This window comes from Eschrichtius robustus, chromosome 19 (genome assembly GCF_028021215.1).
Source record: "Eschrichtius robustus isolate mEscRob2 chromosome 19, mEscRob2.pri, whole genome shotgun sequence".
Classification (NCBI taxonomy): domain Eukaryota; kingdom Metazoa; phylum Chordata; class Mammalia; order Artiodactyla; family Eschrichtiidae; genus Eschrichtius; species Eschrichtius robustus.
In genome coordinates this window covers 62,458,929-62,485,630 of record NC_090842.1, presented here as the reverse complement: position 1 = coordinate 62,485,630, position 26,702 = coordinate 62,458,929, and the positions used below count along the sequence as shown (strand labels likewise).

At 50.6% G+C, this 26,702-nt stretch overlaps 2 protein-coding genes across 12 annotated transcripts in view; one reads left to right on the top strand and one right to left on the bottom strand.

Annotated features, from left to right (window-relative positions):
- PLEKHA4 (pleckstrin homology domain containing A4) overlaps positions 1-26,702 on the top strand; it is a 31,036-nt gene that overhangs the window by 1,548 nt on the left and 2,786 nt on the right. For 2 of the 10 annotated variants that reach the window (XM_068529420.1, XM_068529422.1), the window contains exons 2-17: positions 6,226-6,315; positions 7,563-7,670; positions 9,397-9,469; positions 9,584-9,684; positions 9,835-9,944; positions 10,529-10,738; positions 11,098-11,377; positions 12,001-12,087; positions 13,064-13,111; positions 13,233-13,313; positions 13,473-13,622; positions 14,935-15,033; positions 16,331-16,471; positions 17,758-17,857; positions 17,929-18,005; positions 25,966-26,127. In XM_068529420.1, coding sequence (XP_068385521.1) covers positions 6,226-6,315; positions 7,563-7,670; positions 9,397-9,469; positions 9,584-9,684; positions 9,835-9,944; positions 10,529-10,738; positions 11,098-11,377; positions 12,001-12,087; positions 13,064-13,111; positions 13,233-13,313; positions 13,473-13,622; positions 14,935-15,033; positions 16,331-16,471; positions 17,758-17,857; positions 17,929-18,005; positions 25,966-26,127 — 1,917 coding nt within the window. Of the gene's footprint in view, positions 1-5,177; positions 5,764-6,224; positions 6,316-6,826; positions 7,056-7,562; positions 7,671-9,396; positions 9,470-9,583; positions 9,685-9,834; positions 9,945-10,528; positions 10,739-11,097; positions 11,378-12,000; positions 12,088-13,063; positions 13,112-13,232; positions 13,314-13,472; positions 13,623-14,934; positions 15,034-16,330; positions 16,472-17,757; positions 17,858-17,928; positions 18,006-25,965; positions 26,128-26,702 lie in introns of those variants that run through there. The other 8 variants (XM_068529421.1, XM_068529423.1, XM_068529425.1 and 5 more) reach the window with 8 other exon arrangements.
- PPP1R15A (protein phosphatase 1 regulatory subunit 15A) lies at positions 619-3,800 on the bottom strand. 2 transcript variants are annotated; one of them, XM_068528442.1, is made up of 3 exons: positions 3,566-3,800; positions 1,475-2,834; positions 619-1,042 (listed from the first exon to the last, which is right to left on the bottom strand). In XM_068528442.1, the coding sequence occupies exons 2-3, from the start codon at positions 2,828-2,830 to the stop codon at positions 698-700; spliced, it is 1,701 nt and encodes a 566-aa protein (XP_068384543.1). In that variant the 5' UTR covers positions 2,831-2,834; positions 3,566-3,800; the 3' UTR covers positions 619-697. The 2 variants fall into 2 exon arrangements, with proteins under 2 accessions (XP_068384543.1, XP_068384542.1); XM_068528441.1 differs by having other exon boundaries at positions 1,475-2,839; positions 3,566-3,799.

The window sequence follows — 26,702 nt, the reverse complement described above, 5'->3', positions numbered from 1 at the left end:
CCGGGCCACTTTTGTTTGAACTGCTGTGAAGAGTTCTAAGCTGGTGAGGTAAAGTAGGATTGGTAGTTGAAGACACCCCTGAGAGTGAGAATAAATACTAGCCAACGCTTATATGTTATTTGACATTGTTTTAATTATGACTTCCTTTGGGGCCTTACAAACTTATAAGGTATGTGCAATTGTTAGCCGCATTTTACAGATAAGGAAACTGAGTCTATGGACACAGGATTTATAAATGTGAAATCAGGCCCACTCATAAATGCGAAAGCCTTGAGGAACTCAGCACATCTGCCAGTAGGAGGATGAGTCTTTGTATTACAGGGACACACAGAAAACTGGAGCTTAACCCTTTTTTGGTGAGTCCAGTTCCCAGCCGCCTTGGGGAGATAACTGTCTGGGGTTTAATCAAATTTAGGTGGAAGCCAAAGAAAAACGACAAAACCCACCCGTCCTTAGTTCAAAAGAAGCCTCGGAATGGGAAGAGGCAAATTCAAGGGATGATGGGAAATGTAGTTTATCCTCTATTGAGAGGCTCGCCTTTATGCTGTTCCCCCGCAACTGTTTTGGGGACCCAGGAGTAGTGGATGGTGTCAGTTCAGACACACACGGAGACGCTGCTCACTATGAAAAGCTTTATTCCTTATATAAATCAACACTTAAAAAAATAAATAGTTAATAACACGAAAACTACTTCATCTTAGCCACGCCCCCCACTGAAGTCCAGGCAAGGAGACACACAGGGAGGAGACGGAGAGGCCAGAATGTGGCTCAAAGGCGTGGTCTGCATGGGCGACATGGGTAAGGTCGGGGTAGGGGCAGGTATGGTGGCCAGAGAAGTGGGAGGGTTCCCGAGGCGTGCCCAGGCCCTGGCCCGGGCGGCAGGGGTAAGGTAGGGACCCAGCTCCTCTTGGGCTTGGGCGATGCGTCGGGCAAAGCGGCTGCGATCCCGGGCGAACTGCTCCCAGGGGCCTCTGCGGGCAGCCTGGGCGGGTCCCGCCCAGACAGCCAGGAGATGGACGGAGACCTTCTCAGAGAAGCGCACCTGGAGATGGACCGGCACAGACATGGGGAGACACAGAGATACAGACACAAGATACAAACGGCCACAGGTTGGGGGGTGTGGGGAGAGAGAGGGAGAGAGAGAGAACCAAACAAAAATTAGTTGCACAACAACGCTTGTTATCTGGCTAGTCATTCACCTGCCATCGGATCCTCCGTCTGACTCACTGAAGATGGAGGTAGTTCCCTGGGGTTGACATCAGCGCAGCTGCTCCTCCCTCCCACAAGGGCCCAGCCTCTTGCAAAGGATTGCATTACAGTGAACACAGCCGTCCCAACGGAGCTCACATGCAACCCTCTGCAACACGGGGGACCCAGGAATCGGGGCCTCCAGCCCTTTGGCCCCCAGGCCCAGGAGTTCCAGTTCCCAGCCCTCTCCTCGCTAACCTCACGAATCTGAGCCCTCAGCACCCACCTTTCTGGTCTTTAGGGGAGGCTCAGGGTCCCGATGCCTGGTGGGGGTTTCTGCAGACTTGAGCCGCGTTTGCAGACGGAGGGGCAGCGGAGGAGGAGCCCAAGGAGGTGGGGCCTTCTCTCCAGGTAAATAGATGGCCACTCGGAAGGGGCAGGGCTCAGCTTCCCCTCCCTCTGTTTCCTCTCCAGGCTGATATATCCGGTCCCTGAAGAGGGCACTCTGGGCCTGAAGGGAGGGACTTGGTTCCAAGTCAGCTGCTTCTGATTCACCGTCTTCATCCTCATTCTCATCCTCACACTCACTTTCCTCCTCTGTGTCCTCTCCTGGTCGGTACACCCAGGCCCTCAGGAAGGCACTTGTGGGTGGGATGGAAGAGGAGGCCTCAGCCTCTCCTGCATCACGGTCCTCCTCCTCCTCTTCTTCCTCTGTGATCGCACTGGATTGATGCTGCCAGGTCCTGAGCGGGGGCCTCTGGGCTAGAATTGAGGAGTGTGGCTCTGGGTCAGCCTCTCCTTTCTCAGCTTTTTCGGCCTTCTCCTCCTCAGGCTCCCCTCCTGAACAGCACTCCCGGGCCCTGAGGTGGGAGCCTGCAGATGAGGGGCAAACGGAGGTCTTCGTGGCCGCTTTAGTCTCTGTTCTTTCTTCCTCTGTGGCTCCATCCACGGGGCAGCACACCCAAGCTCTGGGCTTGGATCCCAGAGCTAAGGGGGAGGTAGATGTTCTAGGAGCTTCTTTATTTACAGCTTCTTCATCCTCCTCCTCCCCCTCCTCTTCCTCTTCCTCCACCCCTGGACAACACTCCCAGTGTGATGGAGGAAAAGAGAACGTGATCACTTCTTTATCTTCAGTAACCCCTTCTTCCTTAGATTCCTCCTCCCCAGGAAGGTCTTGCAGGGATGTTACCAGAAGGCTGGGGGACAGGGGAGCAGGCTGGCCATCCCTAAATTCACTTCCCTGCTCTCTAGGGACACTGGTTGCTTCTTCCCTGCCATACTCTTCGTCATCATCATCTGAAAGTCCCCAGCCTTCAAGAAGAGAACACTTGGTTTCCAGGTCAGGGCAGGCCCCCCGGGATGCTTCTCCATCCTCCTCAGCTGCTCCACTGTCTCCAGTCTCCTCTTGAGGGTGCCTGACCTTGGGGGCATGGTGAGTGGCCAGAGAAGCCTTAGCTTCTCCCTCCGGGACAGCTCTCTGATCTGTTCTGGTTACTGCTTCCACCAACCAGGTCTCTGGAGATCCTGGGCCTCTCAGGTGGCTCCAGGCCCGGCTGAGAAGGCCCACCAGCGGGGACAGGAGATAGAAGGGGTGGGTATCCCTCCAGGGGGCAGGCTGATGGGGCACTTGGCCTGGGGCCATCTGTCTAGACTGGGAAAAAGGGAGGAAAAAAAAGGAATCAAGTTTAGAAGCCATTTAGGAGATAGTATCAGAGGATGACCTTGAGTCATAGCAACGGAAATAGTAACAAATAGCAAAGTAACAAATAGCAACAGGAGAGTCCCCGCCCCACATTCCTTTCCGATCCCAGCCACTCCCATCTCTGTCCCTTGTTTCGCCACCTCCTCTCTCAATACCCAAGAGTTTGGGTCCCCATTCTCTCTGTCCTTAGCTCAACAAGCCCCTAGCCCCATCTGCTCTCAGACCCATAAGTCCTAGTCCCAAGAAGAGAGAACACAAGTCCTCTACTTGCTTCTCTTGGGGACAAAGTCCTGGTCCCTGCTTCTCACACCCTCCTGAGGATTGACAAATCAGACCCCCATCACCCTCCTCCCTCGGAGACTCAAAAATTCCGATCCCCAGATGGTTCCTTCACTGGGGACCCAAGAGCCTGGCTCCCAGACCCCTCCTCCGTCTGGCTCAGAACTCCAAGTTCCCAATTCCTTCTGCTTCCTAAGTCCGAGCCCTGGGGTCCGTCCCACCCCTCCATACACAAGAGTTCAGGTTCCCAGGCCCTCCTTAGGACCCAGGAGTCCGGGCCCCGAACCCTCCTATTTCGGAACCCAGAAGTCTGAGCTCCCTCCTCCTAACTGACCAGCAGTCTGATCCCAGCTCCCAAATCCCTGGGGACCTAGGTGTTCCGACCCCCCAACTCACCGGCTCGGGACCGTGAGTCACCCTGGGGGGAGGAGCGCCTGCTGGGGTTGCCACAAGCGATCACAGGTTCGGACGGCTCGGGAGGCCAGCGCGTTCATCTCGCCCTCCGGCGTTGGGCTCGGGGACTCAAGCTGTCACCGACTGCTGCAAGTGCTATCGCGACAAAGGGCCGCGGGATCGTGCCGGGAGACGCATAAAGACAAACAAGTGGGATACTGAACGGGTTTGTGCTGACGCTACCCGCAGGGTTTTTATAGGCCAACGCAGCCGGACGTGCTAACGTCAAGAGGGGAGGCGGGGTTTCGAAACGTAAACGTGAGGAACTGAGCGGAAAACAAGGTTGGACTTCTCGCGGAGATTCCAGGCTTTGTGACGTCATGGCGGCGGCGGCCTTTCCAAGCGTGGCCACGCCCCAAGCAAGCGAGCTGTCACTCAAACACGTGAACTGCTTAAGCAGTGAGGGAGCTCGCTTAACCCCTGTTCCAGGCAAATGCCTCTCCCCTATTTAACCAGCAGGCCCCAGTCTAGCGTCTCCCACTTTCCCATCCGGTCGGCTTCTTACCCGGTGTGGGAGAGTATTATTGTTTCCATTTCACAGATGGAGAAACTGAGGCTTGGGAATGAAATCACTTGCTCAAGGTGGTCACAGCAGAGTCTAGATTCATTGCAAAAGACACAGAATATGTAAGCCCCCTGAAGGCGGGCACCTTGCATTGCTCACTGCCTGGCACATAGTAAGTGCTCAACAAATATGTGGTGAGGGGATACTAAACCAAAAACTCAGACCCCTTCCCTGTCTCAGGCACAAGGTTCCACTCTTAGGTTTCACCTGCTTCAAATTTGTACAAAACCTCTGCTTACACAAACTGAAATTCTGGCTGGGGAGCACCAACGGAACCTCATGGGAGAGTGGGGTCTTCTGCCACAAATTCCAGGCCCAGGGACACAATCCCAGTCAAGCCGCACCACCCACCCCTGACCTGGTCCGTAATGTTTTCCCTCAAAATACACCCAGAACCCATGTCTCCCTCCTGAGGGGGTCAACCTCAGTCTAGAAGAGAATTCTCATCTGAAACTGAGGTGGAGATTGGCACTGGCCATTTGACCATTCTCTCGCCAGCACCCAGGAATCCGGGGCCACTCCCTCCTCACTGGAGGACTTGGATCCATCCACTTAAAGCCACACTTCCAGACCCCCAGCTCTATTCACAGCTCCGGAGTCCTGACTCCTAGCTCACACCTTCCCAGGTACCCAGGAGTCTCAGCCCCCACCCCTTCCAAGATCCTAGCCATCTCCTTTCGGGGGAGGGGCGTGGTGCCCATGACTTAGGCCCCTGACTACCACCAGCCCCCTGAGGCCCTGGAGTCCAGGCCCAGCTCCTACTCTCCAAACATTTAGGAATCCCAGCTTCAGCCTTTATGGGACCCTGGCTCCCCAGGCTCCAGTCCAGCAGGGACCTAGGGATCGGGGAAGGGGGTGTGTGTGGCCCCTCAGCATGGGGGGGTCAGCTGAACCAGAGGTCAGGCTGTGGTGGGGAGGCCAAGAGGGGCGGGGTCAGCCGGGATTGGGAGGGGAGGCAGCCGCGTGGGCGGCTGGCAGACGGAGGGAAGGACCCACAGAGAGGAAAGAGGAACTGGGAGAGCGGGGAAGAGAGAAAGTGAGAAGGGAAATCTGAGCGAGGAGGAAACAGTAGACGTGGAGGGCCACGGAGAAAGAGAAAGAGATTGAGTGTACGGGAGAGAGAGAGAGACAAGGGGGAACAGAGAGGGAGAGAGCGAGAGCGAGAGAGAGCGAGAGAGAGCGAGAGAGAGAACGGGATGGAGACTTAAAGAAGAGACTCCATGAGTCGCAGAAAAAGATTTGGACAGAAACAGAAAGATTGGGAGAGAAAGTGATGTGGGGGTGGGGATGCTGCCGAGGAGGGAATGAGTAAGAGAGAGACTGGAAGAGACAGAGATTAGAGAGTGAGAGAGACAGAAGGTGAGACTGGAGAGGGAGACAGTATAAGAGGAAGGTAGAGCGTGAGAGGAAGACTCACTATCAGAGACAAAGAGACCAAAGGGTGTGAATGAGCAGGTGAGAACTGAGGGCTATGAGAGGCATCCCCTAAGGGGCAGAGGAGGAGGGGCACTGTGCCTGGGTGTCCCAGCATCCGCGCTGCCCTCTTGTGCTCTCTGCCCTTGCGACCCCAGAGCTGGTAAGTTCCCTGGCTGGGCTGGGAGGGAGGAGCTGCCTGGGTGCACATTCCTGGTGCCCGGGTCTCAGTGGGGATGTTCTGGGGGTGCACGTGGGAGGGCAGGAGACAGGTAGCTGGGGGGACAGCTGGAAAGAGACAGGGAATGGGGGGTCTTGAGCACAGAGAGGGTCAAATTCCTGGCCAGTGTGCGGGGGCGGGGGGCAAGAATAAAGGGGCTCCTATTCTCTGTCTCTGGCTGCAGACAGCTGCCCCCTCCCCGCAGCTGCCAGTGCCGCCCACCTCTCTTGGCATCACTCTTGGTATGCGGTCCCGGGCCGGAGCCTCCCCCGGTCCCCCCAGGCCCCAAACAACAGGCTCTTTCTCCTCCGCCTCCTCCGACCTGCAAGCCCCTGACCCTGTCTCTGTCCCCGGCCGGGTCATCTGCAGAGAGGCACACACAGCCCCTTTTTTTCTCTCCCCAAGCCCTTGATGGAGGAAGGCAGACCTCAGAGCAGCCTCAGCCTGGCCAGCAGCGCCTCTACCATCTCCTCGCTCGGCAGCCTGAGCACCAAGGTTCGAGCTCCTTGGTGGGGCTGGGGAGGCGGGGGGTGCTCTGGGCTGCCCCACCCTCCTGTTTCCGAACCCTGGTTTCGGTGCCACCCGAGGGACTCTGGTTGTCAAAAGCAAGGATCTTTAGCAACGGGGTGTGCCGAACCTAGCAAGGTCCCAAATTTCCCACCCGCCACAGCTAGGAATTCAGAGGCACTCCCAGCTGTCCCCACCCCTTGTATTTTCCTAATTCGAAGCCAGAGTAACAACCCTGCTTAACTCTGGTTGCTAAGATAAGGCCACTCCCCAGCCGTGACCTCCCCTCTCCCCAGCCAGGAACTCAGTGGCTACTCTTATCAGGAATGAGAAATCCGTGTCCTGTCTCTAGCCATCCCATCTACCCAATTCTGAAATCTGATAAAGGAAAGACCCTTCTCCAACAATAAATATGCCCCATGTGGCCTGAGATTCTTGCATCCTAAATCGTCACCCCAGCCCAAAGTTCAGTCATGACGTTCATTTTCTTGTCCTCCAGACATCCCCTCACTCATTTCTAGCTTCCCAAGTTCAGATTCTGGAGATTTGATCCTGACCTGTATCAGCATCATCACCAAGGAGGGGCATCCTGTGGGAATCTGGCCGTGGGTGCCTGGGATATCTGTGTGGACAGGAGAGGGAGGCCCATCTACTGGGATGAAGGGATTTGGAGCTCCCACCGCCACCCTGGACATGATCGCTAAGGAATGTCATTCCTTGGCACTGAGGTATCCTTTGATTCCAGCTGACCCACCACAGAGGTTCTTCCTGATTATGGGGACCTCCCAGGCAGTATTGCCATCTCGGGTCCCAAAGGCTCTACTACCTCTCTGGCTCTGGTGGCCAAGAGCATCTTCTCCTTGGCAGTGGACCCTTGATTCCCAAATTCCCTCTGCAGTGGCCAGTAGCCTCTTCCTTGCCTCCAGACACTTCCCTCCACGCATGAAAAGTGTCTGTCAACTCTGCACTATGCACATGCAATTCTCATCCCCAAACTCAGATCCCTCTTTATTTATTTTTTAATCTCAGTTCCCCGACCAGGGATTGAACCCGGACCATGGCAGTGAAAGCGCCGAATCCTAACCACTAGGCCACCAGGGAACTCCCTCAGCTCCCTCCTTGACCCAGTTTATAAAGGAAGCTGAGGAGGGCCTCGGGTTGCCTGAGTCCCACTGCACCGCCTCCCCAAGCCCATCCCAAGGCCATGTTCACTTCTGTCCTTCTTGTCTCTTCAGAAGTCCACCCGGGCGGTAAGCAAGGTGCATGCCTTCGGGAAGAGGGGCAATGCGCTCAGAAGGGACCCTAACCTCCCCGTGCACATCCGAGGCTGGCTTCATAAGCAGGTAGAGTGAGCGGGAGAGGGGAAAGGACACTCCAAGTGATGTTAGAGGCTGTGCCCCTGGCTGTCCACTGTTTCTCTCCTTCCAAGTCTTCTCCAAATATATTTTTTTTTGATCACTGCTTCCTCCATTATTCTGTCGTTTCTTTCATTCATTCATTCATTCAATGACCACTTTTTTTTTTCATAAATTTATTTATGCTTTGTTTTATTTTTGGCTGCATTGGGTCTTCGTTGCTGCGCGCGGGCTTTCTCTAGTTGCGGCGAGCGGGGCCTACTCTTCGTTGCGGTGCGCGGGCTTCTCACTGCGGTGGCTTCTCTTGTTGCGGAGCACGGGCTCTAGGCGCGCAGGCTTCAGTAGTTGTGGCTCGCGGGCTCAGTAGTTGTGGCGCACGGGCTTAGTTGCTCTGTGGCATGTGGGATCTTCCCAGACCAGGGCTCAAACCCGTGTCCCCTGCATTGGCAGGCGGATTCTTAACCACTGTGCCACCAAGGAAGTCCAATGACCACTTCTTGAACATTTACAATGTGCCAAGCCCTGGGTCACATACCATGCAAATAAGACAAATAAGTATCTATCTACGTTCAAGATGGGGGTGAGACAGGGATGGATAATAAATTAGTATAAAACAAGTGGACTAAATGATTTCAGGTGGTGGGAAATGAAGCACTGTGAAGAAATAACGCAGGAGAATGTGCTGGAAAGTGGCGGAGGGATGAGAGCTACTTTTGACTGTTGGTCGGGGAAGGCGTCTCTGAGGAGATGACATTTGAGCTGAGAATTATATGTCAAGAAGGAGCCCATTGTATTAAGATCTGGGGGGCAGAGGGAATCTGAAAGCAAAGGGCCCTGCAGCAGGCCAAAGTTTGGTGTTTGGAGCAAGCCAAGGTGAGAGAGAGGAGGGACGGCAGGGCGACAGGGCGAGTTTCTCTAAGTGTGGTCCCAGACCAGCAGCACCAGCGTCACCCGGGAACTTTCTAGAAATGCAAATTGTCAGCTCCCACCTCAGATCTACTGACGGGAGAACTCTGGGGATGAGACCCAGGAATCTGTGTTTTAATGAGCCCTCCTGGTGATTCTTATGTGCACCCAAGTTTTAGATTCCCTGTAAGCCAGCAAATTAGGGTAAGGAACTTGAGATTCATTCTAAGTGTGACGGGAAGCTCTGTTTTGAGCAGGGGACTCACATGGGCTGATTTATAATTTTAAAAGATCATGCTGCTTCTGTGGGAATGGATTGAAGGGGAGAAGAGGGGCACCAGGTTAGAGGTGGAGCAGTTCTGGAGGAGGAGATGGGGAGATGCAGGATTCAGGGTATGGCTCAGTACCACCTTCCTGGCCTCTCTGTGTCTCACACTCCGTAATGATCGGGCCACGTCTTCCTATATAAAGCCGCTGCCCGTGTGTGGTACAGTATCTGTCCCAATCTTCCTGTAACTTCTCAATCCCCAACTGACACGTGAGGAAAAAATGAGCTTCCTAGTGGGGAAATGACTTGCTTAAGGGCACAGTTTGAAAGTGGTGGAGCTAAGAGTCAAACTCAGGTCCACCTGTGTCCAGAATCTATGTCCTCTCAACTGCAACCCACTGGTTTCCAGTTCTCCATCTGAATCTATTGCACCAAACATGTGTCTCTGCTCCTCTCCTTTCTTTGGGTCTTTGGCCCCAAGTGTCACTGTCTCCATCTCCTTTTTTCCCACCCCCCTCTACTCCCACTCTGTCTCTCCAGGACAGCTCCGGGCTCCGGCTCTGGAAACGCCGCTGGTTCGTCCTCTCTGGCCATTGCCTCTTCTATTACAAGGGTCAGTGCCCCAGCTGGCATGGGGTGGGCGGGCCCCCCTCCCACCCTCCCTTTCCTCTAGCCTCTTGGCCTCTAGATCCCTGTGTGACACTTGACCCCAGCCTGTCTTTTGCAGACAGCCGCGAGGAGAGCGTCCTGGGAAGCGTCCTGCTCCCCAGCTACAGTATCAGGCCAGATGGGCCAGGAGCCCCCCGAGGGCGGCGCTTCACCTTCACCGTGAGTCCATCCAACCCCCATGGGCACTAAGGCACTAGGCGAAGGGGGCAGGCATAGAGCATCCATTATTGGAGATAAAGACCAGGGTCCATGGCATCCTTCTTTTTAGAGGGCCCGGCGGCCGGGCCCTCCAGCTCTCTCTTCCCGCAGGCGGAGCACCCGGGCATGAGGACCTACGTTCTGGCGGCTGACACGCTCGAGGACCTGAGGGGCTGGCTACGGGCGCTGGGGCGGGCCTCCCGCGCGGAGGGGGACGATTGGTGAGCATAAGTACAGGCCACGCCCCTGACACTCTACCTCCAGTCTGGATCCTGCAAATTATCCGGCTAACCCCTCCCCTTGAGGCCCTGCCCTCTTCAGTGTCCAATCACTATTCTTCTAGCTATGAAACTCCGCCCTTCAGGCCCCACGTCCAGGGGACTTCATCTCCAATCAGCAAAGAGTCTATCTCTTGTAAGCTCCGCCCACCATTTGGTCCATCAGTATTGCTCATTCTCTAACTGGCTCCCGCAGAAGTCTCCACCCCCTGAGGCTGCCACCTAAAAAATGTCAGATTAAAAAAAAAAAGGAAGGCTCCAGGCTCTGTCTGCCTGACCGAATTTTCAGGCTGGAGACGCATAGCCTAGGGCATTGGGCCCAGCGACCTGGATGGACCTTGTGGCCCTGCACAAGTCATTGCCAACTCGGGCCTCAGTTTCCCCATCTGCAAAATGGGGAAAACAATTTACAGTGCACTACCTCCCCTTTTTTCTTTGTAGGTTCCTGTGTCCTTATCTGTGAAATGGGAATAAGGGCTGTTATAAAGTTCAAAGGAGTGATGTCTTTTTCTGTGTCCGCTCGTTAGTGGGCAACCCAGGTTATCTGCACGTCCCCAGACCGGGGAGGGCCCTGGCGGCCCCGGTGGTCCCCCAGAGGTGAGCAGAGGGGAAGAGGGGCGCGGCTCAGAATCACCGGAGGTGGCTCGTCTCTCCAGAGGTCGTGGCCGGCTGCTCACTCCCAGCCCCATGGCTGACCTCCAATCTGGACCGCGAATTCGGAGGACAAGGAGCCCAGAGTGAGTTGGACGAGGGAGTCTGGGACGAGAAGGTTCTATAGGGCTGAGCTTCAGAGGAAATGCTGTGGGCGTGGCCGAAGGGCGGGGCTGGGACTGATTAGGGGAGTGACTTAGTGCTTTCTCACTGATGTGTGTGACTTGCTGGGTTCTTCTGGGGTCAGTGCCTGTCGGGGAGAAGTCTTAAGGAAGGGATGCCACAAAGAGGGAAGTTATTCAGGATCTGGCTACTAGAGGAGGGTTCTACTCCAGAGGGACAGTGACACACCCTGAAGGGAGACACATCTTTGAGGCTGGCTTGATAGGTAGTGGGATGAGGGGGCTCTAGTTGACGCAGTTCGCCTATTCTCTCTTCCCTACAGCCTGTTCACACCCTTCTCTCGCTCTCCCTCCCCTCTGAGCCTCCCCCGGCCCCGTTCTGCTCCTGCGCGCAGACCCCCTCTCTCCTCTGGAGACACAGCACCTTCTGCCAGACCCCATACCCCCCTGAGTCGCATCGATGTCCGGCCTCCCCTGGATTGGGGCCCCCAGCGCCAGACACTCTCCAGGCCCCCCACTCCCCGACGAGGACCCTCCTCCGAGGCTGGGGGAGGAAGGGACCCTAGGAGTCCCCAGCACTGGAGTCAGGAGGCCAGAACACCGGTGAGCAGAGGTGATGGGGAGAGGGACTAAATCTCCCATTTGGCCATGGGGCTGTCTTTCCAGGCTGGTCTCTAGGCCACTGGCCCCTGGGTATCATGGGGATTGTAGTTCAGCATAATCACAGCTGGGTTCAGATGTGAAAGGGAGAGTGAACTTTAACTCCCATGAGTTCTCAGGGCTCTCTTCAGGCTGGTCTTTGGCCATTACCCGTTAAGCATTATGGAGATTGTAGTCCAGAATACTGTCCTCTAGGACAATGCTGTGAGTGGTAGCGTCGATTGCATCTGCCTTGTGTCTCCAGTTTATCTTTCCAAGTTGGTCACCTACTATTTCCTCTGAACATCATGGGAGTGTAGTCCAGAAAATCCACAGCTAACCACGAATGTGAGAGTGAGAGTAGACTGCAACTTCCATTGGTCCCTGGGACTGTTTTGCCAGGCTTTCCATTTATTATCATTCTCTGTGTCCCCACAATGGCACACAGCTGGAGAGCAGATAGTTGAGGAAGTTCTGGGGGCCCAGTTCTGAACCTCAAAGAGTCTCCTAAGGCACTGCAATTCAGGACACATCCATTCTAATATTTGTTACTAAGACATGCCAATTTCTAAACATCTCTATTTCAGTATTCCTCCCAGGCCCCCTCTGGTTCCTCCACATATCTCCAGCTCCCTCCGAGGCCTCCTGGGACCCGGGCTTCCATGGTTTTATTGGTAGGTATCCTGGGGCACCTCGAATCTGCCAGAGCCCCCTCCCTTGCTTTCTTTGTTATGGTGAATGTCATCTCCTGGATTAGTGTGCCTAGAGAAGACTGGGTATTTCAAGGTGCCTGAATATATATTAGTTTCCTAGGGCTGCTGAAAACTGGGTGGCATATATGTATAGAATATCTCTCCATTCATTCATATAATTTTCTAGGTCTGTCATTTGAGTTTTTCCATAGAGATTTTGTGTGCTATTAGTTAAGGTAATTCCTAAATTCCTGATAGTTTTTTGGGTTTTTTTGGCCACGCTGTGTGGCTTGAGGGATCTTAGTTTCCTGACCAGGGTTTGAACCCAGGCCACTGGCAGTGAGAGCACCGAGTCCTAGCTACTGGACCGCCAGGGAATTCCCTCCTGATAGTTTTTATAGTTATTTGAATGGTATATTCTTCTTTTTTAAAAAATATTTTCTAGTTATTGGTGGTGTAGAGATATGCTATTAATGTTTGTAACTTCATTTTACACCTGGCGTCCTTGCTGAATTCTCTTATTCATTCTAATAATTTTTTTATGCTATTGTTTTTTGGGGGGTAGATGAGCACATCATCCATAAATAATGATGGTTTTATCATTCCCCTTCCTATCCTTACACTTTTATTCTTTTTCTTATCTTATAGCATTGGTCAAGATCTCTAATAGTGTGTTAAACTGTAACAGTGGTAGTGAGCATCCTTGTTTTATTCTCAGTCATAAAGGAACTCTCTAAGTTTTCTCCATTAATTATTTATTTGCTATAGCTATTTGGTAGCAAAGACCACTTCCTAAAGCCAAAAGTCTGGCAATTGGTCTACTGAGGTTTGCTAAAGCTTGGAACAAAGCTAATAAGGACAGGGGTGTCTGTTAGTAGAAACAGGGCTCAGCTCAGTGCTGAGCTACAATAAGGACCTGTTTGGGCATGTGACCTCCAACTTTTCTCTTTCTCCTCAGCCGGGTCCCCCTCTGGACTCAACCTTCCACCAAAGCTTGGAGACAGATGTAAGTTCTCCTGATCGAACCCTTGCTGAGTTCCCAGAGCTGGGGAGAGAATGTTTAAATTGTGGGGCAGGGGGAAGAGCCAGATCTGGTCCATAAATAGCTCCTGTCCTCCTTTCTCCAGGCTCTGTTGACCAAGTTGTGTGGGCAGGACCGGCTCCTGAGGAGGCTGCAGGAGGAGATAGATCAGAGGCAGGAGGAGAAGGTACAGGGCTCTGGGACAGGGGAGGAACATCTGGCCTCTCCACCTGCCCTTAGCCCATCCTGATCCCCAGCATACCCAAGGATATGGGAAGACACCTTTTCTCTCTTCCTGAGGCTGGGGTTGGTTTCAGAAGTCTAACCATCTTCCCTTTCGGTGCAGGAGCAGCTAGAAGCAGCCCTGGAATTGACTCGACAGCAGCTGGGCCAAACAACCAGGGAGGCTGCAGCTCCTGGGAGGGCTTGGGGGCGCCAGCGCCTCCTGCAGGACCGACTAGTCAGTGTGAGGGCCGCTCTTTGTCACCTGACCCAGGTGAGCATCTGGGAATGGGCATACCTCCAAGGAGACCCCAGGATCCTACAGGTTGTTACTAAAGGGAACTTGCCCCCAAAGGCTCTTGGGAAGGTGGTTCTTGAGAATCCCCCCAGTTTTAAACCAATGATCTTGACATTCCTAGAGGGTGAGGGGCAAGCAGCCAAGAAACAGTAGTATTTAATTTAGCCATTTAAGGGGGAGATTGATTTTTTTTTTGAGATAGATTTAGTTTCCAGTCTAGTAAGTTCTTTTTTATTTATTTATTTATTTATTTATTTATTTATTTATTTATTTTTGGCTGCGTTGGGTCTTCATTGTTGCGCGAGGGCTTTCTCTAGTTGCGGCGAGCGGGGGCTACTCTTCGTTGTGGTGCACGGGCTTCTTGTTGCGGTGGCTTCTCTTGTTGCAGAACACGGGCTGTAGGCGCCCGGGCTTCAGTAGTTGTGGCACGCAGACTCAGTAGTTGTGGCACACGGGCTTAGTTTCTCCACGGCATGTGGGATCTTCCCGGACCAGGGCTCGAACCCGTGTTCCCGCCATTGGCAGGTGGATTCTTAACGACTGCGCCACCAGGGAAGTCCCAAGGGGGTGATTTTGATACGGACTTCCTGGCTTTGACTCTCAGTTTCCACTCATAGTTGCTGTGTGACCTTAGAGAATTTACTTAATCCCTCTGGGCCTTAGATGTCTCTCATATAAACTTGAGATAATAAAAATAGTATTTACTTCATAGGGCTATTGTGAAGTTTTCGTAAATATATGTAAATGAATGAATGTTTAACACTTTTGTACCTAGTGTATGGTAAGCAATACTTGTGTTAGCTGTAATTATTACTATCTGTAAAATGGAGACATTAATAGTACCTACCTCAGAAGAATTAAATGAGAGCTAAGAACAGTGCCTGGCACATAGTAAGTGCCAAATAAATGTTAGCTGCTATTGTTATTGGTATTGGCAAGGAAGTTTCTGCTGCCCAGGGGTGTATAGGTCTCGTGGTCTTGTCTGTTTCAAGAATTCATTAGATCTGTAGACTCTGCCGCCCTAGAGGAGTGCAGAGGTAATCCAGAAGATTCAGGGAAAGCTGTTATTTGTCTACACTAGCATTCATTGGAATGGCAGGTTCAATACAGACTCTGGGGTTCCCAGTAGTCTGAGCAAAGAGGCCCTTGGGAATTGCAGTCCATATACCCCCCAGGGCACCTGGGGCCAGGCCACCCTTCCTCCTGCTAATCTAGGAAAAGATGAGATTGGGAAAGATCTGGTGGGAGGACATGCTAACTCTGTGTCTCCCCCTTTCTGGGACCTGAGGAGCGAGAGCGGGTTTGGGACACGTACAACAGCCTGGAGCAGGAGCTGAGCACCTTGAGAGAGACCCTTGAGTACCTGCTGCACCTCGGGTCCCCCCAGGTACACCCCTGCCCCAAGCCCCCAAGCCCCACCCTGCACTCCGAGATCACTTGGAAACCCTTTTGGCATTTAAGCCCCTCCCATAGAATCAAAGCCCCTCCCATGTTATCTTTAGCCCCTCCCCCTCTGCCTTTTCCTTTCATTTAAAACCCAATAATTAAGACAGTGCCCTTAATTTCAAGACCTATCTTCAGATTCGGAACCACTGCCCCGTCTGGTTCTAAATCTCTCCTCTTACTTTGAAGCCCTACCCTTGGGGTCAAAACTCTGCCCCTCAGCCCTGTCCCATCCTGCAAGTTCATCTCTTGCATTCTGCATCCTGACTTTCACTTTTAAATTTATCCTCTGGAGGCTGCAGTTCTAAATCCAATCCCTTAGTTCAAGCCCCACTCCTGAAGCCCCATTGCCTGGCAGTACAAGGGAGTCTGAGACATAAATCAAAGGTATAAGGACCAAAGAGGAAGACGTAAAGCTGTTTTTATTTAAAGATGACAAAACTGTGTATGTAGAAAATCCAAAATAATCTCCAGAAAGATTGGTAGAATAAGCCAATCCAGCAAGGTAACTGAATGCAAGGATAACATGCAAAAATCAATTGTCTTCCTGTATGCTAATAACAAACAATTAGAAAATAAATATTCATAAACAATAGTGTTTACAATTAACATAAACAGATTAAATATCTAGGGAGAAATATAATGAAAGATATGCACGACATCTACTCTGAACGCCACAAAATGTCACTGAGAGAAATTGAAGACCGATATAAATGGAGAGATGTACCATGTTCATGGATAGGAAAGACACTAATGTAAAGATGTGGTCTCCCCTAATTGATTTCCCCAGTGGGGATATTCGATCCCAATACAAATCCAGAAGGCTTTTATGTGGAGTTTGACAAGCTGACTCTAAATTCTATCTGGAAGTGCAAAAGGCCAAATGTAGACAAGGCAACCTGCAAAAACAAAGCTGGAGGACTAACACAACTGGATATCAATCAAGTCTGACTGTAAAGCTACAGTTAATAAGAGGGCAGTATAGTATTGACACAACATTAGACAAATGGAACAAAGGAAAGAATAGAATATTCAGAAACAGACTCATATATTTATATGGTCACCTATTTATAACAGAGATAACACTACAGAGCCATACAGAAAAAACAATGTTTATGATAAATGATAATGGGTAAGTGGGATATCTAAATGGAAATTTCAAACCCTTTCCATGGCCTATCAACTTTAACCCTCCTTGCATTTTCCCACCTTTGAGTAACAAATTCCTTTCCTCTCCCCAGGACAGAGCATCTGCTCAACAGCAACTGTGGATGGTGGAAGACACACTGGCAGGTCTGGGGGGCCCCCAGAAACCACCCCACCACACTGACCCTGACTCCCCATCCCCTGCACTCCAAGGCGAGGAGTCCTTAGAGAGGGAGGTGAGACACCTTTTTCTCACCCCCAGCTTCCTGTTCCATCTGCCCCTGGCCCAACTCATTACCTACTCACCTCTTTCTTTCTCCCTTGAGCAGCTAACCAACCTCAGGCACGTATCCTAAGCTCTGGAAGCCTTTGTTTTCTTATTCGTTATACTATGATAATTGTCCAGTGGTGTGCTGGACCCAGTTCCCAACACCTCCCAAGGTCCAATTGCCTGCATCTCTTCTCAACTCCACATTCAGTGATGTCATGTTGGTAGCTTGAAATTGACCATGGTGGGAGTATTTACACCATGGAAATTGGCAAATGCTACAAACCAGAGCTCTTTTCTCCCAGAGGGCATTTGTTAAACATTTACCAGACACCGCTGATCTTAACCCCTACCTTGCAGGGTACTGTAAGAAGGAGAAACTGACTAGAATGTGCCTGACATAGAGTAAGCCGACAGGAATCAGGAGCCATAATGGTCATAGCTGATCATCAGATCATGTATCCGGGAGACCTGGGTTTAGATCTCAGCTTTGCTATCTTTGTGATATCAGTCATTGACCTCATTCTCTGAACCTCAGTTTCCCCATATATCAAATAGGGATAATATTAGCTGTCTCATAGATTTACCGAGGGGATTCAGTGAGATAATGCTGGTGAAGTATTTAGCACCGTGCCAGATACATAATCATTATAAAACCTCACATGTATAATGCCCTGCCATGTGCCAGGCACTGTTCTAAGTGCCTTACTTGTATCGATTCAACCCTCAAATCAGGGACTCCCCTGGTGGTCCAGAGGTAAAGAATCAGCCTTACAATGCAGGGGACACAGGTTTGATCCCTGGTCAGGGAACTAAGATCCCACATGCCACGGTGCAGCTAAGCCCTCGCACCACAACTACAGAGCCCACGTGCCCTGGAGCCTGTGCGCCACAGCTAGAGAGTAGCCTGCGCACTGCAATGAAGAGCCCACGTGCCACAAGGAAAGATCCTGCATGCCTCAAAGAAGATCCTGTGTGCTGCAACTAAGACCTGACGCAGCCAAAAAAAAAAAAAAAAAAAAAGCTGTAGGTTAAAATCCTCATATCAAAAGGTGAAATATAGCACAGAGAGGTAAAGTAACTTGCCCAAGGTCACACAGCAAAAAAAATGGCAGAGCTGAGGTTTGGAAACCAGATCTGGCTCCTGGTTTTCAATCTTAATCCTACTTATGCAGTGTCTCAATTGCTAAGTGCTTGAAAATGGTAATAATAGTGGTAATGATAATTATTATTCCCCTTTCCTGACCTCTCCAGAGCCTGCCTGAGTCCTTGGAACTGAGCCTACCCCGGTCCCCTGAGGCTGACTGGGGGCGGCCCCCAGGGGGCGACAGAGAGCTGGCCAGCCCTCGCTCAGGTGAGCGTCTGGAGTCGGGAGGGACTTGCTCGGCATTCCTGGTCCTCACCAGTCCCATTCTGCTCCTTCAGGTCTTGGATCGCCAAGGGTCTCCCGGGCTTCCAGCCCTGAGGGTCGCCGCCCCCCTTCCCCACAGCCAGGAACCAAGGTAGGCAGTCCATCTGGCCTCCTCAGGTCCACTGTAACCCTTTGACCACCACAGGAAGGACCCCCTGTCCCCACTCTTGGGGAAACATCTGGGAGAGAAGTTTTAAGGCCACACCCCAGAGCAGAGACAGCGAGATTTGTTAAGAGCGTTGGGACTGAATTTTGTCTCTGCCACTTCCAAGCTGTGTGACTTTGGGTCAGTTATGAAATCTCTCTGCCTCCATTTTCTCATCTGCAAAATGGAGCTAATAGTGGTGTCTACCACCTAGGGCTGATGTGAAGAGTCAAATTAGATGAATGCCCATAAAGCTTGAAAGTAGTGCCTTAGAGCAAGCGCTTCATTCATTCATTCATTTATCAATCATTCATTCAATATATACTTATTAAATACCCTCTTCACTGTCTAATAAGGTAGCCAGTAGTCACATGGGGCTATTTAAATTTAAATGAATTTAAATGAAATAAAATTAAAAATTCACTCTCACTCGCTAAATTTCAAGTGTTCAGGAGACACAAGTGGCCAGTGGCTACCCTGATGGACAGTGAAAATAGAGAACATTTCCATCATTCAGGAAAGTTCTATCACAGAGAGCTGTTTAGGTGCTCAGGACCCAAACGTGAACAAGATGAGAAAAAAAAATCCTTCTCTCATGAATCTGACATTCTAGTGGGAAGAGGCAGGTAATAAATAATTTACTATAAATTACTTTATATGTTCTAAGTGCTAAATAAATAAAAACAGCACGGTGAGGGGATTTGGGATACTTGGAGAAGAGGTGCAATTGTCAATGGCTTGGTCTGGGGAGGCTTCTGGAGAGGTGATGCTTGTGCAGATACCCGGAGGAGGTAAGGGAGCAAGCCTTGGGGGTGTCTGGTGGAAGAGCATTAGAGGCAAAGGGAACAGTGTTTGCAAAGGTTCGGAGGCAGAAGACTCTGGCGTGTTGGAGGAGCAGCTAGAAAGCCAGTGTGGCCGTAACCGAGTAACCGAGCAAGAGAGAGAGGGGTGCTGATGAGGACAGAGGGGTAATAGGGGCAGATCGTGCTGGGCCTTGTGGTCCAAGGTGAGGACTTAGCTTTGACACTGGGTGAGCCCAGAGCCATGGAGATCTGAGCAGGCACTGAGATGCTGTAAATGGGAACTAACGCCCTCTGGCGGCCACATGGGGGAACAGACAGTGAACAAGGGCTGAGGTAGGGAGCCAGTGAGAAGGTGAGTGGGCTAGTCCAGCGGGGAGAGAACAGTTGTTTGCACTAGGTTAGAAAAAGTGGAGATGTCGAGACAGAGTCGGATTCTAGATATACCGGTTTTCAAACCTTGTTCAAAACCCTTGGGACCAGATGTTGTTTAAAATGCAAAGATTTGCAGATTCTAGTAATTCGGTGCGTATACTGTGTACTCTGCGTTCTGTAACACCGCCTGCCATGTCTGGAGAAGCACACTGAAGCAAACACATTACCATTTCTCCAATAAAATGTATGAATATGCATACGAAATGGGATAAAAGCTATAAGTAACATCACCATTTAAATGTCAAGTTAAAAAAAATAGCAGTGAGTTACTTAAATGGAGTCAGGGGAATAAAAATAGCTTATAAATATCAGGCGCTTTTTATTTTTTGGAGAGTTATTTATCTTTTTGAATTTTTGAATTTTATTTCATTGATTTTTCTTATACAGCAGGTTCTTATTCGTTATCCATTTTATACATATTAGTGTACATATGTCAATCCCAATCTCCCAATTCATCCCACCACCACCACGCACCCACGCCACTTTCCCCCCCTTGGTGTCCAGACGTTTGTTCTCTACATCTGTGTCTCAGTTTCTTCCCCAGGCGCTTTTTATTTCTAAGGAAAAGGTCCTGGGTTCCAGATGCCTGCAGCCAGTATGCAGTTTTTGTTTTTTGATTTTTTTAAGGCGGTGGGTGGTTTATCCTTGCTCTTCACGGAGTGTGAAATTCTATTGTTACAAGCTGTATGCAGAGATGCCACAATTTCTTTTTTAAACTTAAAATTTTTTTTCTATCGAAGTATAGTTGATTTACAATGTTGTGTTAGTTTCAGGTGTACAGCAAAGTGATTCCTTTCCATTACAGGTTATTACAAGATATTGACTATAGTTCCTTGTGCTATACAGTACGTCCTTGTTGTTTATCTCTTTTATATACAGCAGCGTGCATCTGTTAATCCCCAATTCCTAATTTATCCCTCCCTCCCTTTTCCCCTTTGGTAACCATAATTTTGTTTTCTATGTCCGTGAGTCTGTTTCTATTTTGTAAATAAGTTCATTTATGTCATTTTTCAGATTCCACATGTAAGTGATATCATATGGTATTTCTCTTACTTCACTTAGTATGATAATCTCTAGGTCCATCCTTGTTGCTGCAAATGGCTTTATTTCATTCTTTTTTTTTAAATAGCACTTTTATTTTTTAAAATAATTAATTAATTAATTTATTTTTGGCTGCTTTGGGTCTTTGCTGCTGCGCGCGGGCTTTTCTCTAGTTGCGGTGAGCGGGGGCTACTCTTCATTGCGGTGCTCGGGCTTCTCATCGCGGTGGCTTCTCTTGTTGCGGAGCACGGGCTCTAGGCGCACGGGCCTCAGTAGTGGTGACACGTGGGCTCAATAGTTGTGGCTCGCGGGCTCTAGAGCGCAGGCTCAGTAGTTGTGGCACGCGGGCTTAGTTGCTCGGCAGCATGTGGGATCTTCCCGGAGCAGGGCTCGAACCCGTGTCCCCTGCACTGGCAGGCGGGTTCCTAACCACTGTGCCACCAGGGAAGCCCCTACTTCATTCTTTTTATGGCTGAGTAATATTGCATTGTATATATGTACCACCTCTTCTTTATCCATTCATCTGTTGATGGACATTTAGGTTGCTTCCATGTCTTGGCTATTGTGAATAGTGCTGCCATGAACATTGAGGGGGGGGGATGCCACAATTTCTTGTTTGCATAATAATAATGCCCAGGAAAATCGTAGACACGTTCCAAACATTTTGGATGTCGGCTTTTTCCAGGCACTGCCACCTGTGTCTTGTGTGTGTGCCTGTGGCTCCAGCACGCCCATGAGCAGGCCACCTGAGCCTGGCATCCTTCAAGCCTGTCATTGTTATCTCTCATTGCTGTTGGCAATTATTATTATTATTTTTGGCTGCACCGTGCAGCTTGTGGATCTTAGTTCCCTGGCAAGGGATTGAACCCGGGCCCTCGGAGTCCTAACCACTGGACTGCCAAAGAATTCCCTCGGTGACATTTTTATAGGAGCGCAGCAACATTATGGAGCTCTTTGATCCACCATATACATTTTTTTCAGAACTCAGTTTTCATCAGCTGTTATCTTAGCAAACTCATCAATTGTAATTTCTGACCTGCAGATGCTCTGCCACCCAGGTATTAAAATATTTGACATCATATCCTTCTTTAGTGTTGCCAGCTGATGCTCAGGATCAATGTTCTGGTCTTCATGGAATGTTCTAGCTTGTTTCATGACCAAAGGCCATTCAGAGGGCATCCAGTTACTTCCTCATGAACACAGGGTCCGGGTCTTCAGGTTTTGCCCTCTGCAGAGTTTCTCTACTTGTCATCAGTTCCTGCTGTCACTGTCCCAGTAAAACTTCTGCAACGTGTCTTTCTGTTTGTGTCACATCACATCTTGAGGGTCCTATTTAGTGAGATGTCCCTGCAGAGGCTCCACAATCCTGTTCCTGGCGTGATTCTACTTTCTGAGCTCTTGGAAGTGACAGGTGCTTCTGTTTCTTTTCACTCTCTTTGGGGCGATTTTTGGCTCTTTTTGACACCTTCAGAGAGCAATTAAACTAGAAGTCATAAGTAACAAAACAAAACACAAAGCAAGAAAATTGCAGTTGACGGCAGAAGCCCGATGGGTGTGACTCAGGTGATGCCTCACATCACGAACACTGGGTGCATTTTGGCACCGATTTAGAAAAACAAATGTCAGTTTCAGATTTTTGGTTTTTTTTGGAAATGACAGATAAGAGATTTGGGGAACTGACTTTGAAGGTGGAGCCAACAAGTTTGCCATTCTCATTGGTGCTGGGGTGGTCCTTGGCCTCTTGTGGACTGGGTTTTGTCCGGCCACTGGGGTTCCTGAACTGAATCAGGCCAGACCCCAGGCATCAGGAACCTCAGACACAAGTACTATCAGAACAGGCGGAGGCGTGTGCTGAGACGGGGAAAGCACGAGGCACTGGGGGACTTCAGGGGACAGCTCCCAGGCAGCCTGGGCATGTTGGGGATGGTTTCCTGGAGGCAGACAGACCTTGAAGATTGAGTTAGAATTTATCCCTGGCAAAGCAGGGAAACAGCTAGTGCAAACGTGCAGACTGAGGTGGGGATTTAGGAAGCCAGGGCTTCTGCTAGACTACAGAATGCCTTTTTGTGAATTAGAGACAGGCGCCCCCTTCTGCGTGGACGGAACCTGGCGTGGTCAATGGAGGGCTTAGCCCTTGGGCAGTGAGCAACCCATACAACCGCACATGGTCAGTTGGGAGCACAGAGCCCTGACCTCTGGAATGCCATCTGCCAACGGCAGGGTTGTTCAGTTCAGGTCCACGAATTCCTCAGAACCTTCTTGACTGCCAGGCTCTACAAGGCGAGGTCCCCAGACCAGTCCCTGTTTTCAAGGACCTACTCTTCCGAGTTTGCCGTGTAGTGAATCTCTGCACCACAACCCCTATTTTTCTGTGGCTTCCCCCATCCTGAAACTGGCAAAGGGCTCCGGCAGGAAAAGTATGGCTGATGGACTTGGCAGGACCACTCCGATGCCCACTAAGCCATCAGCAGATGACCAATCCAAGTAGAGTGACAGGAGCAGTTGCTATGTCTCCCCTTCTCCCTAAACTTTGGCCAGTGCCGGAAGAAATCCCGAATTCCCTTATTTGCTCGTCATACTGGTCTTCTAGGGACCAGCCCCTGTGGAAGGTGTTGGGGGGCGCCCTGCCATGAATTAGTCCTGATGCTGGAGTCTGATGGGGGAGAGGCATGAATGCAATCCTCATACACATCCGACAGGGATGAGCTATTTCATAGGGGGGCTCAGAGCATTGGGAAGCCTTTTAAAGGTTAGGTAAGGTGAGTCTGGATGAATGAACAAAGTTTGGCCATGCAGGAAACAGTACTCCAAACAGGGAACAGGCTATGTACGCAAAGGCATGGAGGGGCTAAAGAAGCTGCAGCTCTGTATCGGAAACAAAGCTGAATTTATTACTTGCTTAAGCAACACAGACCTCTTGTAAGAGACAGTCGCTCTGAGCAAAGCGGAGAGCTGACGTCATATGGCGTAGAGCTCGGAAACCGGTGGACTTTCGGGTTTAGGAGTTGTTCGACATTAAGATGAGGAAGCTTTGTGTCTGTTGTTGATTGGCTGATTTTCAGAAACGCGGGGCCATCGCTGATTGTCTGGCTTTCAGGAGCGCGGTTCCGGGGATGCCAGTTACGATTCCTTGTTCGAATAGGTGGTCTTGTTTCCCCCCGCCCCTCCCTTGGCAGTGCCACGCAGCATGCAGGATCTTAGCTCCCCGACCTGGGATGAAACCTGTGCCCCCTGCAGTGGAAGCGCGGAGTCTTAACCGATGACAGCCAGGGAAGTCCCCTCGAATAAGTTTAAAAGCATTTTTGGTGCTTCCTTATTATCCGTGGAAACCAAGTAATCAATCTGTCCTTTCTTAGGAGGAGAGGAACTTTATTCTCAGTGGTGTGTTTAAAGGACATGGATTGTTGGAGCTGCGCCGAATAACACTTAATCTTGGGAATGGCTCCTCCCTCAGCCGTACCGCGGCCAGCATCCAGGGGTGGTGTAAGGTTCTAGGTATTTCAGAGCTTATCAAGGAAAAAGATATGACCACTAGGTGGCAGTAGCACACAGAGCTTTAGTTGGTCCACACTGACAGATTTGCCTGTGGGAAAAGTCCCTCACAGCATGAGACCCTCCAGAGGTTACTGCTTGGCGGCCACTGCCCAGGAGGGGGTGGGGGGGCGGGACAAGGGAACTCCCAGGAGAGAAGGAGATTAGAGAAGGGACTTAAGGGTCTAGGTGATGTGCTTAGTAGCACAGAGGGGAGTCTCTGGGTCAGAGAGCTCCTAAGGGCAGCAGCCTGTTGGGGGCTTTTTTTGTTTGTTTGTTTTGGTCCCGCCGCGAGGCATGCGGGATCTTAGCTCCCCGACCAGGGGTGAAACCCGTGCCCCCTGCAGTGGAAGCGCAGAGCCCTTAAAACCACTGAACCGCCAGGGAATTCCCCTGTTGGGGGCTTTTATAGCTACAGGTTGATCTTACCTATGGCTAGCAGATGCTGGGTACAGCTTCACGGAGTATTCAAAGCAGGCAGGCTCTAAATGGCTAAAAATATCCGTCTGCTTGAGCTATCTTTGAAACAAGAGATGTGTAAAAGTTTCAGTTTGGCCCTAGCAGGCTTTCGGGTCAGTGGTCTGGCCTGCCATGAAGAAATAAATGACATAGGGTCAATTTACAGGGACCATGATGTACCTAACAGGTGGGCATGTGACTCAGGATCGACCAAATCAGAGTCAAGTAGAGTAAACTGCAGTGATTGGTCCTACAATAGCAACAGATCTAAGCTGTCTGCCTAGAATGTTCTAGTTGGAGACTGCAGCGGAGAGTTCTCTCCCCACCCCCATCCCCTTTGTTTTTTGCTTAAACAATAAATTTATTGTCTTACAGTTCTGTAGGCTAAAAGTCTGAAATCAAGGTGTTGTCAGGGCCATGCTCCTTTTTTTTTTTAAATTTAATTTATTTATTTATTTGGCCGTGCTGCACGGCATGTGGGATCTTAGTTCTCTGACCAGGGATCCAACCCGCACCCCCTGCAGTGGAAGCTTGGAGCCTTAACCACTGGACCACCAGGGAAGTCCTGGGCCATGCTCCTTCTGAAGCAGCTAGGGAGGGATCCGTTCCTTGGCTTGTGGCATTATAACTTCAGTTGTCACGTGGCGTTCTCCCTAGGTGCATGTTTGTGTCCAAATTACCCCCTTTCCGGAAGGATAACACGTTTGCAGCTCTATTGGCCAGTTTCCTGCCTGTAGCATCCCAGATGTCTGACAGCCTCCCTTCATTTTGTCCCATCTCTGTCCCCTTCAGTTTGACTTGGCAGCTTTTCTGCTGAGTTGGTTTACTGGGTCCACACATCATCACATGCCTAATCTCTCAGCAAATGGTTTTCCGGACACACCCTTGGTGTTCTCTTCAGAACAAGCTTCCTTGCAATACACATAGGCTGCGAATGTTCCAAATGTTCAAGTTCAAGTTCCCCCTTCATTTATCTCCATCCTCTTGCATTTTAAGTTCTTAAGGCTATAAGTAAGTGATCATGATCAAGGTGTCATCAGAACCATATTTCTGGTAGCTTCTGGTAAAGTTCCTTGGCTTGTGGCAGCATAACTGCAATTGTCACATGACAGTCTCCCTGTGTGTCTCTTCCCTCTGGTTTTGAGGGCGAGAGAGAGCTTGTAAAGTCCTCCCTCAGACAAACCCAAAGTGATCCTCCTGACGATCTAGTTACACGATAAATCTCATTCTTCCTTTTAATGTTTTCAAAGCTGATTCAGAGTATTTTTTTGTTTTTTTTTTAATCACAAGCAACCCGGAGTCCTGACTACCACTGCAAAGAGACTTGATCTGTCCAGGGAAGTGCGGGTGTTTGTCAGTCTGGGGCTTCGGGTTTGTACAGGGCAGCTGATGGAGTTGAGGCTGGAGAGGTGGGTAGGGACCAGGCCACAAGGGGCCTCCAATGCCTTTGTCCTGAAAGCGCTTGGGGGCCAAGGAAGGACTTGAGCAGCAGAGGGACAGCCTGTGCTCTGGGTGTAGAAGTAGCCCTCGAGATCCGGGGTGAACTTATTGGGAAGGGCAAGGCAAGGGGCTGAGAGGTTTAGGGAAGAGAGAAAATGGAGGCCAAGGTTGGAGTATCGCGGTGTTTCTCATCTCCCCAGGTCCCCCTGGCCCGGCCCCGGATGAGTGCTCAGGAGCAACTGGAGAGAATGCGCAAACACCAGGAGTACGGACGGCCTCTCCCTCGCCCAGCCTCCCCCCGGCTCCTCACTCTGGGGAGGACACTGTCCCCAGCCGGACGCCAGCCTGAGGCAGAACAAAAAGTGAGGGAAACGGGTGGGGCGGTGAAGCAGCAGTGGGTTCTTAGTTCCTAGTTGGAGCCTCAGTTTCCCTCTCTGTAAAATGGGGATGTTTCCTTCCTCCGTACCCAGAACAGGTTTCCAGATTTTACCCCGCTTGTACCTGTGCTGAAATCAGCATCCTGGCTCCCTTATCGGTGGAAGACAGGGTGGGCCAGAGACAACATCTCCACCTCACCAGCATTCTCCCTCCTCGGGGAGGGGGTGGGGGTCACAGGTCTGGATTGGAAGCCCAATTTTCCTTTTCAGTTACTATGAGTTTTCAAAGGCAAAAAAAGAAAAGAAGAAAAATTGATCAAGTAAGGAAATAGATTTTATTCACGTTATGGTGATGGGGAGAGGACTCCAGATCCAAAGATCAGAGTGGTCCGGGCAGGATGGTATTTTTTGTTTGTTTGATTGGTTTGTTGTTGGTGGTTTTTTTGTTTGTTTGTTTGTTTTTGGCCACGCCATTGCGCAGTGGCTTGTGGGATTTTAGTTTCCCCACCAGGGATTGAACCCGGGCCCTCTGCAGTGAGAGCGCAGAGTCCTAACCACTG